The sequence below is a fragment of the Microtus oregoni genome, unplaced genomic scaffold, assembly GCF_018167655.1.
Source record: "Microtus oregoni isolate MIOR12 unplaced genomic scaffold, Mior012 000063F_ref0000156, whole genome shotgun sequence".
In the NCBI taxonomy this organism is placed as follows: Eukaryota; Metazoa; Chordata; class Mammalia; order Rodentia; family Cricetidae; genus Microtus; species Microtus oregoni.
The window spans coordinates 10051841-10068494 of record NW_024543873.1 but is presented as its reverse complement, the minus strand read 5'-3'; the positions used below and the strand labels follow the sequence as shown (position 1 = coordinate 10068494).

Below are 16654 nucleotides of genomic sequence, written 5' to 3'. Positions count from 1 at the left end.
GGGGATATGTAGTGAGTTCAAGGCTAGCCAGGGAGCCATGGGAAAAAAAAACAAGAAATTTTTTAAAATATTATTCTTTAACCCTAGGATTTAAAAAAGTAAGTCCCCTTTCTTTTACAAATGTAAAGATCAGGGGGTTCCTTAGCAAAAAGTAAATTTTTCTGTGCCTAAGTCTATTTGTGAAGCTAAAGTTTTCTTAGGCAACATTATCAGAATTCAAGAACAGTTTTGCATATATAAGTATTTAAAAGAAACCACACAAATCATGATTAAAAAAAATCAGAAGTATTTAGTAATCTCACAACCAAAAGAATAAACTAACAAGTTGTACTACAACTATCTTCTAACTTGGAAAGTTAGAATGTACTCCCAACTATCACTGACAAAAATGATAAGAATACAAATTGGGAAAAAAAAAAACAAGAGTTGGAGAAATCACATATTTGAATACAGAACAATGAAATTAGACCACATCTCTTATCAATTACAAAACTCAACTGAAAACGGGATAAAGATTGAAACATAAAACTAGAAACTGCCATTACTAGAACACAGGATAAAAAAATATTTTAAGGTACAGAGGCACAAACAGTGAGTTTTCTAGGTAGAAATCCAAAATCACAGTAGAAAAACGCATTTTATTAAACTAAAAGGCTTTGGCACAGCAAAGGAGACAATAGACAATTTATAGAATAGGAAAAATGAAAACTGTAACATCTGACAATATCTTAATGGTTAGAATCTAAAAAGAACTCAAATAAAAATAACAGCAAAAGCCAGGCGGTGGTGGCGCACGCCTTTAATCCCAGCACTTGGGAGGCAGAGGCAGGCGGATCTCTGTAAGTTCGAGACCAGGGAGGTCTACAAGAGCTAGTTCCAGGACAGGCTCCAAAGCCACAGAGAAACCCTGTCTCCAAAAACCAAAAAAAAAAAAAACAGCAAAATAAAATTCTAAGTAATTAAATAAAGAAGGGACATTAGACCTAAATAGAAAATTCTCAAAAGAATAGATACAAATGAAAATATACTGTATAGCACTAATTGTCATGGAAATGCAAGTAAGAACAAGAAGGTATCACCTCACTCTAATAAAAATGGCTAATTACAAAAACGATAAATGATAACAAATGCTAGTATGGTTGTGGAGAGATGGGAATCCTCGCATGTAACTGATGGGAATGCAAATTAGTACAGCTATCACTGGAAAATAGCACGTGATCTCCTTAAAAGTTAAAAACAGAACTATTATATGATCAAGTGGTGTAGTCTTATTATTGTTTATATAGCCAAAGCAAGAGAAATAAATTTACCAAAAAAATGTGTCTGCACTCCCAAGTTTACTATTCACAATAGTCAAGGGTCTATTAGCTCATGAGGGGATAAAGAAACATGGTACATATACACAACAGAATAATATTCAGTTCTAACAAATTATTAGACTGTGTCATTTATGACAGCTTTGGTAGAAATGGATGTCATTTTGTTAAGTTAAATAAGCCAGATACAAAAGACAAGTATTTCATTAGCTCATTCATGTAGGATCCATGTAAGAAAATCTCGTAGATGGAATAGAATCATGGTTACCAGATGTTAGAGAAACAAGAAGGCAAGAATGTGTCACAGATCTCTGTGAGTTCGAGGCCAGCCTGGTCTATAGAGTGAGCTCCAGGATAGGCTTCAAAGCTACAGAGAAACCCTGTCTCAAAAAAACAAACAAAAAATTCATTTAATCTTAAAAGAAGTGGATTATGTCATTATGTATACAGATGACACCTATATTGGTATAGTCATGGACAGAGTAACCACCTAGAATTCATCCAGGCCTACAGAAGAGCTGTACATATTCAAATAATTTTATTACACCTTGCAGTATTAACAACTAGTACGAGAACCATACATTAACAGAAACAACTTGAATTTTCTAAATGTTCCTTATATTTCAGCATGGTAAACAAGTATTTTAAAGCTATTTTAGTTACATAAATTGTGTCATTTACAGAAGACAAAATTTATTAAATGAATGGGAAAAATTTAAAGAGCCATACAATTATCAAGTTGTTTCCTTTTTTGCTTATTCAAAGGTGGCAAAAGAAAGATAATATTTTCTCAAATTAGAATAAATTAATCTGAAGGCTAACCATTCTTCCTATAGCCTATGAACACCATTTTTTTAAAGCCAGATTATTTACTTGGTGAGCCAAGGTGTTTTTACTCAAGGGGCTTCAGCTATTTAGTGATGTTAATATATTCCAAACCCTACTGGCAAATATATTTTCTGAATGGTCACCTTTGGGCTTGGAATCCACTCTCACTGATACTACAACAGGATAAGGATGGATGGTAGTTATGCAATGCATTTAGTCTTCAATACAATGGCTAACAATGAAACAAAAAATAATACAAGGAATATGGGTTGTTTGCTGTTATTAATCCTATATGTTTAAACTGTTTGCATGTTTGGAGACAAAGAGTTTAGCGAACTGGGGAGCAACTAACCCTGATGGAATGGCAAACTGTAAACTGTTAGACAGCTGCAGCTAGTAATAAAACGCTGAGACCTGAAGCACATTTGCACAGCCTAATTACATGGCAAGTCCCAGTATCTGAGAAAAGGCAAAACAGCTAGAAAAACTGATAGACTGGTTGCTATAGTAACTGAGATAAATTTGTATACTGACTAGGGGGGAAAACACTGAGGTTGCTATAAGATATGAAGTCCATATTATGTTTTAGTTGCTTTTCCTTCAATATTGAATCATGGGATCTGACTAATATAAAGATGATTCAATTGGAAATAAGAGAATAGACAGAATTTCACTTTGAAGATCAAGCAAGAAAGCAACCAATTAAGGATTTAGCTGTTTAGCTGAAAAAAATCTCAAATCAGGAGGGGGAAAACTGGTGAAAGGAAGATCATGGAAAATAAATTAGATATTTGTGAATAGAATAAAGAAACAAGTTATCAATTCAAGTAAAATATCAGTATGGCACCATAAATGGGCACAAATTTTATTATTTTAAACAATGCTTAACCTATGTATTAATCTTTAACAGAAAGGTACTTAATTTGCACTGCATATGTGTATCCCTATGACAAAAATGACCTTGAGAATTATATATCATATCTCAGGTACTAGGCCACAGGCGGTAGCTCATAATCTGATCCCTTAGGGTGCTTAGGGTGACATTCAACCTCTTCCATCTCCAGCACCACAATTTCCATGATCTCAAACTACTAGTCCTTCTAATGTTACTTCCACTATACTCCCACAAAGTAGCTACTAAAATTGCAGCAGGAATATGAGGAGTGAACAAACACCTCCTCGGTTGTAAATTTATCAGATTTTATCAAAGTTATAACAAGGAAGCTGGGTGGTGGTGGCGCACACCTTTAATCCCAGCACTTGGGAGGCAGAGGCAGGCGGATCTCTGTGTGTTCGAGGCCAGCCTAAACTACAAGAGTTAGTCCTAGGACAGGCTCCAAAACTACAGAGAAACCTTGTCTCAAAAAATCAAAAAAAGTTACAACAATGAACTGAATAAAATATATTGACTTTTGTGCCAGTTACATATCCCAAATCAAAAATTTTCTGCCCTGTAAGATTACCAATGAGGGGCTGAGGAAAGGACTCAGTCCATAAAGTACTTGCCATGCAAGCACAAAGACCCGAGTTCAGATCCCCAGAACCCTTGTAAGACAGGCACGGAAGCTGAAGAGATGGCTTGGTGGTTAAGTGTATTTGAAGAGGACTTGCGTTTGGTTCCCATCACTGACATGGCAGCTTACAACCATTGGAAATTCCAGTTTCAGAGGATCTGATACCTTTTTCTGCCCTCCACAGACACCAGACACACATGCAGTACATACTCATATATGTAGGAAAAATATCTATACACATAAAATAAATCATTAAAAAGACAAGTACGGTGATATGCAACTATAATCCTAGCAGTAGGGGAACAAGATAACTGACTGGGGCTTTGTGAACAACTAGTCTTGCCTAATAACAGAGCTCCAGTGAGCAACTCTGTAAAGGGTGACTGAGGAAGACACCTGACATTAACCACTAGCCTCCATAAGCACATAAACCCACAAGAGCATGCTTGTTTTCACACACATGGACATGGATTCTTTTAAACACTACCAATGGGCCTGGACTTGCTGGTATGCAACATTAATCTCAGTTCTGAGGAGGCAGAGGCAAGAGAATTTCTGTGTTCAAGTTAGCCTGGTCTGCACAGTGAGTTTCAGAACAGTTATGGCTGCATAGTGAGACCTTATCTCAAAACAAAACAACAACAACAAAAGATTAAAAATGGAAATTAAGGAAAAAGACCATCAGTGAACTTATCCTATAACTTCTTATATATTACTTTGTTTTAGTTTTGGCTTTTTGAAACAGGGTCTTAGTATACAGCCTAAACTGATCTTGAACTCATGATTCTCCTGTCTCCATTTCCTCAAGCACTAATATTACAAGTATACACCATGTCTTATTTTTAACGTTCTTAGGAAATCATGTTCTATGTCTTATTTAATGAAATAAGTAATCACAAGATAATAAAGTTTTCAACTTACATGAATTTGTACAGATTCAAATTGAGTCTGCAAACTGCCATATTGCTACCAACTGTCCTACCTCCATGAGTCACCAATTGACAGTTGGAGGTCACTAAATTTAGAAGCTAAATTTACTAATTAATATGTAGAAGGATGTTCCCCACTTCAATATGTTACATAGGTATGTTAAAACTGCACCGATAAATCTACAGAGCCAACAGTAATCAGTACATCTGTAACTGAATGCCAACTCAGGAACAGCTAGCTATTTTTGTTCCTGTTTTAAGAAGGGCTCTTGTGTAGCCAAGGTTGGCCTGAAACTCATCATACAACTGAAAATGAATATGAACTCCTGATCCTCAATGCCCCTATCTCTCAAGTGCTCAGATTAGAAACACGTTATTATGCCTAGCTCAAAGAGCCATTTACAAGATTTTTTCCTAAACTTATAACACACTAATATTTTGTAAAAAAAAAAATGTGTGCTGAGGTAGGTGTAGTGGAACAGGCCTACAATTCCAGGACTGGGAATGCTGAGACAGGAGGATCAAGGGTTTGAGGCCAAACAAGGCTATATAATAACACTGCCAACACATACACACACCACTACCACCACCAAACAAAAGCAAATATGAATTTTCAGTTCAGGGTGAAATGCCTCTGGTGCCAAAGTGAAATAAGAAAACTGAGTTTTCAACATAGAAAGCCATCCAATTTGGGGTGTTTTCAGATCTAATCATTCTGTTGGGTTTATCTCTATGTGTATATGTATGATATTTGAGCACATGTGTATGGGTTTGTGTACATACAAAGCCCAGCAGGTATTTTCCTCTACTGTTCTCTAACTTTTTTGACATGAGGTCTCTCACTAAACCCTAAGGTCACAATTTCGGCTAGGCTGGCCAGCCAACAAGCTCCTAGGATCCACCTGCTTCGGCCCCCAATACTAGGGTTATGGCAGGTGCAGCCATGCGGGACTTGGTACTCAAACACAGAGCTTCCTGTTTGCATAGCCAAGTGTTCTTACAGACAGCCATCTCTCTTGCCCTTTTTGTTTACTTTTATTATTATTTTTTTAGATAGGGTCTTTTTTTTTTTGATTTTTCGAGACAGGGTTTCTCCGTAGCTTTTTGATTCCTGTCCTGGAACTAGCTCTTGTAGTCCAGGCTGGCCTTGAACTCACAGAGATCCGCCTGCCTCTGCCTCCTGAGTGCTGGGATTAAAGGCTGGCTAGATAGGGTCTTGATAAGCAGTCCTGGCATTCACTATGCAGACCATGCTGGTCTCAACCTTGACATGATCCTCCTGCTACTCAGCCTCCTGAGTGCTGGGATTGCAGACGCGAATGGGTTATTATGCTCAACTCTTCCTAACAATTCTTCCAGACACCTGAACCTCTGTTTCCACGATTCAGTTCGTAATTTACCACTACTCCAACCTAAACATGGTAAATTGCAGGTAACATTAACAAAACCACTAGAAATGAAACAAAACTACATTACCACTGTTCGTAGATAAGCTATTCAATCATTGGTTTTCATTCTGACTTAAAGGAAATTAGTGAGCCATAATTAGAATCCTAGAACGATGTCTTTTGAAAAGGAAACCCTAAAAAATCATGTTAAATAGAAGTAGATCACCTTAGTGGCCTGACTTAATAGGGTATGTGCCAAAAATCTTAGCATAGCTACCTGCTCTTCCTCTCTCCATGCAAACGTGGCAGCATCAAAAGGCCTGGATTTTAGTTTGAACTACGATGTGTCACTTCCTTCTTTACGTCTAGGTTTCACTTTCAGTTAAATGTGAAGTCTGAGCCAAATTATGTCTAATTAATTCCTATTCTTAAAATGCATGATTCTAGCCTTTTTTTTTATTTTTCAAGACAGAGTTTTTCTGTAGTTTTGGAGCCTGTCCTGTAACTAGCTCTTATTGGCCAGGCTGGCCTCAAACTCACAGAGATCCACCTGCCTCTGCCTGGGATTAAAGGCGTGCACCACCACCACCCGGCCTATCCCTCTTCTAAGACTTTGAGACCTATGAAGTCTAAGGAGTTTGACTATCACTAAAAAATAATGTTGAAAATATTATATTTATTTTTATAATGTTCTCCATTGTAGCCTTTAGAATATATAGGTATAATTTACAGTTGTAAGACGCATCCATCTCATATATAATTTATGCAGTAAATAATTTCAAATTTATGGATTTAGAACCACATATCAAAGCCATCAATGTTTGTTTAAATAAAACATTATAAAAATATGTAAGCCAGGCCTACTGGAATTACTCGCCAGTAAATCTAGTTATTCAGGAAGTTGAAGCAGGACAGAATGCTTAAGGCCTGCCTGGGCAACTTGGCAGGATATACATTAAAATACAAATAAAACAAAACAAAATAGTCTGGTAATACAAATGAGTGATGGAGTATATCTAGCATGTATCAGACCCTAGATTCAATCACCAATACAACAAAAAGCAACTCAACAACGTGTATGTATGTGATATACATACAATACATACAGATATACAGATTTCGCCAAGAGAATAAGTTTATCAGTAAAAGCACACAGTACTGAATTTCAATACAATGACAGACATTTAAATTTCAAAGAGTTCTTAAAATGTAATTTCAATTTAAAGTTGAGGAAATAAGATGGCTCAAATAAGTGTTGGGCTCTTTTCTACTATACCACAGTTCCTCCTGCCTTTCCTGCTGTATTAAGCAGCAGAACAGAAAGAATGTCACATTATGAAACTGATCTGGGATGAAGTTCTGTTATTAATTCACTGTGGCATCATGGGTAAACCACTTTCTTTCTCTGGGCTTTAGTTTTCCTAACATTTTGTAAGGGTTAAAACAACTGCCATTTCTAGGTATAACATACTACAACATTAGAAAAGTCCTACGTAATAAAACAAAAATATAGATTCTTGAAAGAGAAGGTGGGAATTTGCAGCAAAAAGAAATGAAAAGTTAGGGCTGATGGCTTTAAATAGATTTATCAATTCAATTTAGAAGGTTGGTAACAAAGCATTTTCCTCTTGTATCAATTGGGGGAAGATCCCTTCTTTACACGGTGCAGAACAGCTATGATGCATCAGATAAAACACTGGGCTAGTGTTGGATGAGATGGTTTCAAAGGCCAGCTCTGTTGCTTGCAAGTTGCTTCTCCTAGAACAATGTATTTAAGTTCTCTAAGATCTCAAATGTAAAAATGGAGACAGTACTAGTCACAGAAACCATTACAAATGGGGTACACATTATAAAATGGGGTACACATTATAAAATGGGTAAGAGCAGATCTGCCACTGCTGAAACATAACTGTAGTGGACTCAAACTGGGTTGCTTATTAATTTTTTTAACAAATAGGTAAGAAATTTAAAAAATAAATCAGTATTAGGGAACAGACTGTGTATTTGGATTCTTCTGATTAACAAATTATTAGATGTCTCTCAAGTGTCAACTCAGTTTAGTGCAATTTGATGAAATGCTGTGTGTTCGCAAACATACAAACATCAAGAAGCATTTCTTTAAGTGGCCAAATTTACTCAATTAGCCTCTTAGAGCTTGTATGGTGTGCCACTTCAGTTCATGTCAAGGAACAGAAGACATTTCTTAGGATTGACTAGCTCGTGATGCCACCTGTTTTCAGAAATCAAGATTTCTCACTGAGTTTTTAAAGCTGTTAGCTGCCAAGCTCTGTCTGCTCACAGTACCTTACAAGTCTGCCACAGGATAGAGGAAAATATCCACAAAGCCACCCCTTTTCTGCCCTCTCTATATTGCTAACTGTTCTCAGGTCCAATTTTCCAGATAAATCTATTCTTTTTCCAATTCTCCCACTAATACAGTAGAAAAAAAAAAGGACATGTAATAACCCAAACAAATCTTGTCATTTTTCCATGAAGCTCTCAACATGCTCAGTTTGGGGGTGAGTTAGAGTTAAATTTAGGAAGCTGGGTCCCAAAGGACTTGAAAAAGAAACAAACTTTTCACCTACTATCGAAGTATAAAGTTCCTGAGAAGCCATATGATCCCAGGGGGAAGAAGTGACTATCAATTCTATCATAATGACTCACTGGATTCAGATAAGAGAAACAGCCTAAGTTTGTATCCTTCCCCCCAAAGTAAGCACTGGATAATACTAACAGTCTAATGTCAAGAAAAGAAGAATTTACTTTTGAACATTTTCTGTGTCAGGTATTGAACTTCACAGTTTACAGAGGTTCTGAAATAACTGTCCTTTCCAGACTAAACTTCTTTTATTCAGTGAGGAAGAACAATATCCACAAGGCTCTAAATTGCTAACACAGTCAAAACTGATTATTCCCCCACATAAAAAGAAAAACAAAAATGCATAAATGCTTACTAAGTGATTATTCTTTCATTTAGCCTGAACTGACAGTTACTGACAGTTCATTACTTTGAAGAGAAAGGCACACACAGACTTTATTTCGGGAGAACCCATTATGTTTGAAAATCTAAATGCATTTTCTGCCCTGTTCGACCCAGTTATGAATTTGAATCAGATACTGAACTTCAAGGAGATTCAGTGTTATCTCATAGCAGATCATTATCATTCTAAACTCTCACAAAAGTGACAGACAGCTTCCTGGAAACACACATTAGTAATCTACCAACATCCATTTCTTTCTGATTGCCTTGCTGTAACTTTTGGGGTATGTATTGTATATAATACATAGCAGGCTTTTAAAGGGACTTCTAAAATGTACAGATAACTTTATTTCTATCCAAAGTTCTTCCACGGCGTAAAAAGAGTTCAACTCCAAGAATCAGACACATTTTTACCAATTTTCACGATCTTATAGTCTGAGACAATATTTCACTGCTTCTAGTTGCAGGCATGTCAAGAGAAGAGTTTGGGAGAGCATGTCAAACTCTATTTTAACTCTGAACAGTGGAGGAGTAAAATAAGTTCCAAATCCTGGTCAGAGAAGCTTTCCATGGTGAACTTCCTACTCGGAGCTACCCGGACTAATCACCAGTAAAACATCTTGCAAAATTAGAGAAAGGGTCCAAAGCGGGGTTGTCCTTCCCAGGACCAGATTAGTCAGCACTTGTTTGTGCCTCGGCACTGGGCTGTGTACATTTGTGCCCGGCTGCCGGCTCAGACCACATCACGCTCTCCGATGGGAAGGACCTCCTCTACAGTTTCCTCTGGCGCACTCACAGTAAAGTGCTATTTCAATAAAACACTGTTGATGCCCAAGGCGTTGGCTGCAAGACTTCCTTAAGTAAATACCTGCTTAAACCCCGCTTCTTTTTTATGCAAAAGAAAAGGTGAGCGGCAACTAGGGCAGCGTTACAGCCCCTTCGGAAACGAACAGATAAACTAGAGGTTAAAAAAAAGAGAGAGAGTCGGGGAAGTTCAGTTTCTGCCACTACCGCTCCTTTTGGTACCCCAGGGCCAAAGCAGATGTTAGAAAGGTACGCTTTGAACACCGCAAACAGAAATCGTTGCCTCTCAGGCACAAATGCCATCCACTCAATGGCCGGTCAAGACAAGAAAGGGGTTCCGAAGGAGTCCCCGCGCTGTTCACTAGGGAAAAGGGTGGAGCAGGATTCCCTGTCCCTCTTCCAACTCATCCTGCCCTAAGGAGTCCCAGGTTTGGGTTCTGAGGTGTCCAAGTGAGACTAAGAGGAACAGCAGTGACGGATACAGCGGGGTTGGGGAGAGGAGTGAAGGGAGGCACGGGAAAAGAAGAGACCGGGATGTCCGAGTTCTGGGCCCGGGCTTCGGGTACTTACCCTACAGGATAGCCGCCCCCCAGGTGCACATCTTCAGGGGCATCATAGAATTCTTCGGTGTCGCTTTCCGACGCCATTTATAGGACACACCCGCGGGTGAGGGGGCCGGCTCCGCCTGGAGGAAGGGTGATTCTCAGCTTCTCCTCCTCCTCAGTTAGTGTGTGGAGAGGTGGGTCCCGGGCGACGCTGAGGAGGGCACAGATGACGTGGAGTGAGAAGTCAGTTAGGGACAGGGGACCACCCTCAGTTGCCGGGCTAAGGGAGATGACCTGTAAAGCGAATGCCTGAGGTGGCTGCAGTGGGTCTGGGACTGTTGTCAGCGTCCCGGGCGCTAGGTGTATGAAGAGCTCTAGAGAAGAGGCTGTGGCTCTTCTCAGTCCGGGAGAGAGGCAGCGGGCGTGCCGGCGACAACAGCTCCAATTTCTCCCACAGCGGCAATTACAGCTGCTGGGAAAGCTACTAGCCCGCAAAATACCGAAGCGCACCTACCCTCGCGAGATTTCGGGTCGGGCCGGTAAAGCGTGGGCGGGGCGGAGAGGTGGCGGCGGGGGGGGGGGGGGGGGGGGGGGGGGGGGCGCGGTCCCAGAGAGGCAACGTTCTGATTACTAATGCGGGAGAAGCCTGTCAAAATGGCGCAAGCACGTTAAGGGCCTTTGGTAGAGGCCGGAAGTAGAGGGAGGGAGGTGGCTACTCTTCGGAGGGGTGGAGTCTAGGATCTGCACAGGAGCAGCCTGGTGCCAAAAGTCTGAGGCACGCCCGAGTTAGGTGGGCTGTCGCTTAGCGTTTTACTCACTAATTCTACAAAGTGCAGTTCGGAAAAGAGGGATGATTATGAGTCTCTTCCATTTTTCGTGAGAGAACGGTATGGGCATTTGAGTTTGTATTTTACTTTGTCCTCCTAGGCAGTCTGAAATACCCCACCATAGATAGGATTTTGGCAGCTTCACCGTCTCTAGTTTATAGGAACAGAGATGTCTTATTCGCTTACTATGAGATCTCTAGTTGAGATCTACATATGATCCAGATGGCGAAAGGGTAAAGTCCATAAGAAAGAGATAGCTGTGGAGTGTCCCATTTCCGAAGAGTAATTAATGGTGCATTTATTGCTGGAGCCGGGCTAGAATAAAGCCTCTAATTACTTCTTCTCAACACTTATCCAACGTCGCCGCCCACAATGTGAGAGACATTCTATACTGCCCAAGATGTGTGTCAGTCAAATAATATATTTGTGTGTGTGTGATATGTGTGTATGTATATGCACACACACGGTTATGAGAAAAGACGATGTCATTGCAAGGATAAGACAGTAACTTAATTCTGGTCCGATTTTCAGTTGCCCAATGTCCAGAGACCGAAACAGAAAGATACTTTTTAAAAGACTGAGATGTTCTTTCTAAAACAAAGGGTCATTCATTGCCCATTAAAGTGATAATATTGACTTTCAGTGTTTTCATGAGGCACATTTATTTCTTCCACTGACGTCATGATAGGCTCTGGGAGTTGTTTGTGCTGCCCCAACCCTTAATCAAGATGGCAGCATAAAAGCTTGGACTGGAACCAGGGACAGAGCCTCAGAGAGATTGGAAATAGGGTTCTAAAGGTATTGTGAAGCATCCAACCCCACGCAAGGTCTAGTGTGCTCTTGGGAATTTCTATAATTTATTTTTGTATTTTTTCAAGACAGTTTCTCTGTGTAGCCTTGGCTGTCACGGAACTCACTCTGTAGACCAGGCTAGCCACAAACTTGGAGATCCACCTGCCTCTGCTTTCTGAATGCTGGAATTAAAGACATGCACCACCACCAATTTCTATAAATTTAAATGCTATAAACTCTAGATTGTGTAACATCCCAAAGGATATAGGAAAAACACAACATAATCAAATATGTTAATATTTTGCAGCAGAACTTATGATAGTTTATATGAGTAAACAAAAAACAGTGTATAGCCTCATTCAGTTCAGATAACTACTGCCAAATAAATTGAGATAGATAATTTGATTGTCAAATAAGTTCCTTAAAACAAAAATTGTGTACTGTATTTAGATCATTTTACCCCCTCCTCGTTTTAACCCTTCCCTTGTCAGTACCCCCCCAAAACGATGGGTCTCCTTTAATTATTATTTTCATATGTATAATAAATAATATATATGTATATATGTGTGCATATACGCAACCTACAGAGACCAGTTTATGTTGCTCATAAATCATTTTAGTGCAGATCACTCGATATATATATATATATATATATGGTTTTAAGTAAAATGGAGACTTAAAATCCAGCCTTTTAAATTAACATGAAAATATCTGGATTTCAAGAGCTTTATAGATTTCCAAAGGGAATTGTGGGTTCTTGTGAAAATATAACTTTTATCAAAAATTACTATTAGATTTTTATGTGTTTTAAATGTGTTAAAGAATAGACTTATGAACCTTACTATAAAATAAGCTGTTGAGATGATGCAGCTTTATTGAATCTTTCTAAAGTGTTTACACTGATCAACATGTCACATTGTACTCTCCAAATACAAGCAAATATTTGTCAATTAAAATGAGTCAGTGACAATAGGTGCATTGGTGAATGTCAGCAATACTAGCATTTGAGAGGTGGAGGAAGCAAGATCAGTATTTCAAAGTCATCTTAAGCTATACAATGAGTTTGAGGCCATCCTGAGCGACCTAAGACTCTGCCTCAAAGAGCCAAAAATTCATCCCAAATGATGTTTTTCTTGTTGTCGTTCACCATAGAGGATAGCCTTTTTCCTTTCAGATTATGGAAAAGGATAGTGTATGTTTATCAAAATGTATGTTGTATGAAAGTATATAATCATTTACATTTATTTTCTTCCTAATTACTTTCTACTGAGCCTATATGTTTCTTAAAATATCTTGGTTTATTATAGAGGCATCATCTGTTTGTATATTAAAGGAAAATATTTGAATGCTATGTTGCTATGTGGGAATATATAGCAATTCAGTGAACATGTACTCTTTAATGTCATGTAGTACTCTAAAGTGCTAAAGACTATTTGAATGTGAAGAAGGCAACTTAGTTCCTGTCTCCCACAAGCTCACAGTCTAGTATCGGAGTCCTAGTTTTAAGTTTTATTTGAGTATTCCATGCCAAGTCTCTTGGAGTCTTCAAGATAAGTTAAACATTAACTTCTCCATTGAGAAAAGGTCAGAATGGGGAGTGGGAATGATAAGCCAGTGATCTTAGAGTTATTATAGATGTCTATTTAAATGCTTTTATAACTTTGTCGAAAAGTTCATTGTTGTGAGCAATAAAACATATCCTGACATTCATCATTTTTGAAAATGTTAAAGATGTGTTTATTTTGCCCAAATATCTGTTTTTTTGAGTTTTAAAGCATTATATTTAGTTCAAAGCAGTGGTTTTAAATGTTTTCTTTATAGCCAGGTGGTGGTGGTGCACGCCTTTAAGCACAGCACTCAGCAGGCAGGAAGATCTCTGTGAGTTTGAGGCCAGCCTGGTCTACAGAGCTAGTTCCAGGACAGCCAGGAATGTTACACAGAGAAACCCTGCCTGGAAAAACCAAAAAAAAAAAGTAATTTCACAAGAAAATCCATATATAATTTTTAAATACTTTGTTTGTAGCAGAGGTAGTTCAGGTCTCTGTTTTATTGGCTTTTCCTGACCCTTTCATGGACAGCCCTGAGGTTCTATAAAACAAAAACAAACAGAAGAAAAGGGAGAAACTATTGTTTTCCTAAGTATGGGTCAACAAACTGGTCCATGCTGGTTTTGAAAATAGCATCTAATTGGGATATAGATAGGGCTTTTTATGCTATGTGTTGACTGTTTGCCTGGAAGAGTTTAGCGGTTGAAATGTTGATTGTATGACTTGCAAGGTGTGAACTATTTACTATCGGAGTCTCTACAGAAAATTTTGTTGAACTCTTGTCTATACAACAGTATTCTGTCGGTCACCCCATAACTGAAAGTACCCTTGAATTAAATTGTTGTTCAAATTCATTCCACGAAAATCATAAGCTCACAAAATCTTCTGCATAGATGGAAACTATGATAAAATCTTTTCCCCACTTGGCTCATTTCCAGTGACTGTAAGAACTACACTGCCCGAAGGCTAAAATAGGTTTAAGGGAAGTCTTTGTGCTTGGCTAACCTCCTCTATATAGAGAAGAAGTCGCGACTACCATATGGAACAGCTTATTGTGGAGTGTTTCCTCTCTTCTCTTAACAAGAAGAAAACAAACTGTCTGGCTCCCTTGAGCTAGTTTTGTGAGGACCCTGGGGGTAGTCACTCAGAACATCAGTGATCCAAGCACCTTGTAAGCCATGTAGCCTTTCGTGAAGCCTGTACTACAGTGATAATTCAGGAAAAATTTTACAGAGGATTACAGTATTGGCGATTCAATACAGACACAAAAAGATTTGATATTGCAACTTGCGCGAGACTTTTTTATGGGTTTCACAATATCAGAATCCATGAAAAACACATTCTGATATTGTTCAGACCTTGTCAGGGACAAGATAACATTTGCTAATCCTCAACCCTAAATTATCTGTTTGTAAAGGTCAGTTGTATTCTAGCTGAGATACTAAATATTAAAACACTCATTCCTGTTTGGCTTTGGAATCTTTATATCTTTTTCCAGCCTTTTGATGTACCTTTTAAGTGATACTTTATGTTAACATTAAAATGAGTTTTCAGTCGTTACGCTAACAAGAACTGAAGTAGAAAGTCTAGAAATGTATTGACATAACAGAACCAGCCTGCAATTCAAATGTGTTATTTTATTATAGAATACTATGTAGCCATGCACTCTTTTGTTCAGGACTCTGGAAGAAAACGAACTGGAATTATCTCAAGAGGGAATTTGTTAGAGTACGTTTGTTCTATCATGATAAATACATTAAAAATAGAGCGTGAGGGGAATTCCGCATTTGCATATGCATAATTTCACCGCCAAAAAAAATTTGGTAAAAGCAGAAAACTACACTTAAACTGAATGAGGTTCCATAGGAATACACAAAATAAGCACACCCATGCCTCAGATAGCCGCCACTTATCGCAGTTCAGTAATCATGGTTAGCCATCATCATCCCGTCTCTCTTTTCCAGCACCACTTTTGGAACTTTTAAGTTACATATTAACTGAAACAATTACCAATTCTTACCAGTTCGACAGGTATCTAGTGGTTTACAGTGTATATTGGAAGAAGCAAAGATTAACACGGAAATTAGTTAATTCTTAATAGTTAATTAGAGCATTTTCTTTATCCGTTCTTTGGCTGAGGGGCATCTAGGTTGTTTCCTGGTTCCAGTTATTATGAATAATGTTGCTATAAACATTGATAAGCAGGTGTCCTTGTGGTATGATTGAGCATCCTTCGGGTATATGCTCAAGAGTGGTATCACTGGGTCTTGTGGTAGATTGGTTCCCAATTTTCTGAGAAACTGGCATACTGATTTCCAAAGTGGTTGCACAAGTTTGTACTCCCAACGGCAGTGGAAGAATGTTCCTCTATTCCGCATCCCCTCCAATGTAAGCTGTCCTTAGTATTTTTGATCTTACATTCTGACAGGTGTAAGATGGTATCTCAGACTCAATTTGGTTTCCATATCCCGGATGGCTAAGATGTTGAGCAATTCTTTAAATGTCTTTTGGCCATTTGAGATTCTTCTGTTGAGAATTCTCTGTTTAAATCTGTACCCCATTTGTTAATTGGATTATTTTGTATTTTGATGTCTAGTTTCTTGAGTTCTTTATATATTTTGGAGATCAACCCTCTGTCAGATGTGGGGATGATGAAGATCTTTTCCCATTCTTTAGGCTGTCATTTTGTCTTATTTACTGTGTCGTTTGCCTTACAGAAGCTTTTCAGTTTCAGGAGGTCCCATTTTTTGATTGTTGCTCTCAGTGTCTGTGCTACTGGTGTTATATTTAGGAAGTGGTCTCCTGGGCCAATGTGTTCAAGGCTACTTCTCACTTTCTCTTCTATGAGGTTCAATGTGAACGGATTTATGTTGAGGTTGTTGATCCACTTGGACTTGAGTTTTGAAATCCATATATGGGGTGTATGTCTATAATTCAAGCATTTAGGAAGCTGAAGCAGGAAGATTGATACAAGTTTGAGGCCACCTTGGGCTACCTAATGAGTTAGAGCAAGACCAATTTGAATAAATAGAGAAACCTTGTCTTAAGAAAAAAGGATGTTGGACTGGAGAGGGAGTGAGAGATTGAGAGAAAGAGGGAGGAAAGAAGGGAGGAAGAGCCTGGAGCGATAACTCAGTTGTTAAGACACACAGTGCTCTTTCAGAGGACCTCAGTTCAATTT

The 16654-nt window shown here is 38.5% G+C and overlaps 1 protein-coding gene across 4 annotated transcripts in view; it reads right to left on the bottom strand.

Moving 5' to 3' along the window:
* The window catches only part of LOC121439854 (WD repeat-containing protein 44), a 109132-nt gene extending 98684 nt beyond the window's left edge, over positions 1 to 10448 (bottom strand). For all 4 annotated transcript variants that reach the window (XM_041640465.1, XM_041640467.1, XM_041640466.1 and 1 more), the window contains exon 1: positions 10333 to 10448. In XM_041640465.1, the coding sequence (XP_041496399.1) occupies positions 10333 to 10409 (77 nt within the window). In that variant the 5' untranslated portion in view covers positions 10410 to 10448. The remainder of the gene's footprint in view (positions 1 to 10332) is intronic.
* Positions 10449 to 16654: the final 6206 nt, after the last annotated feature.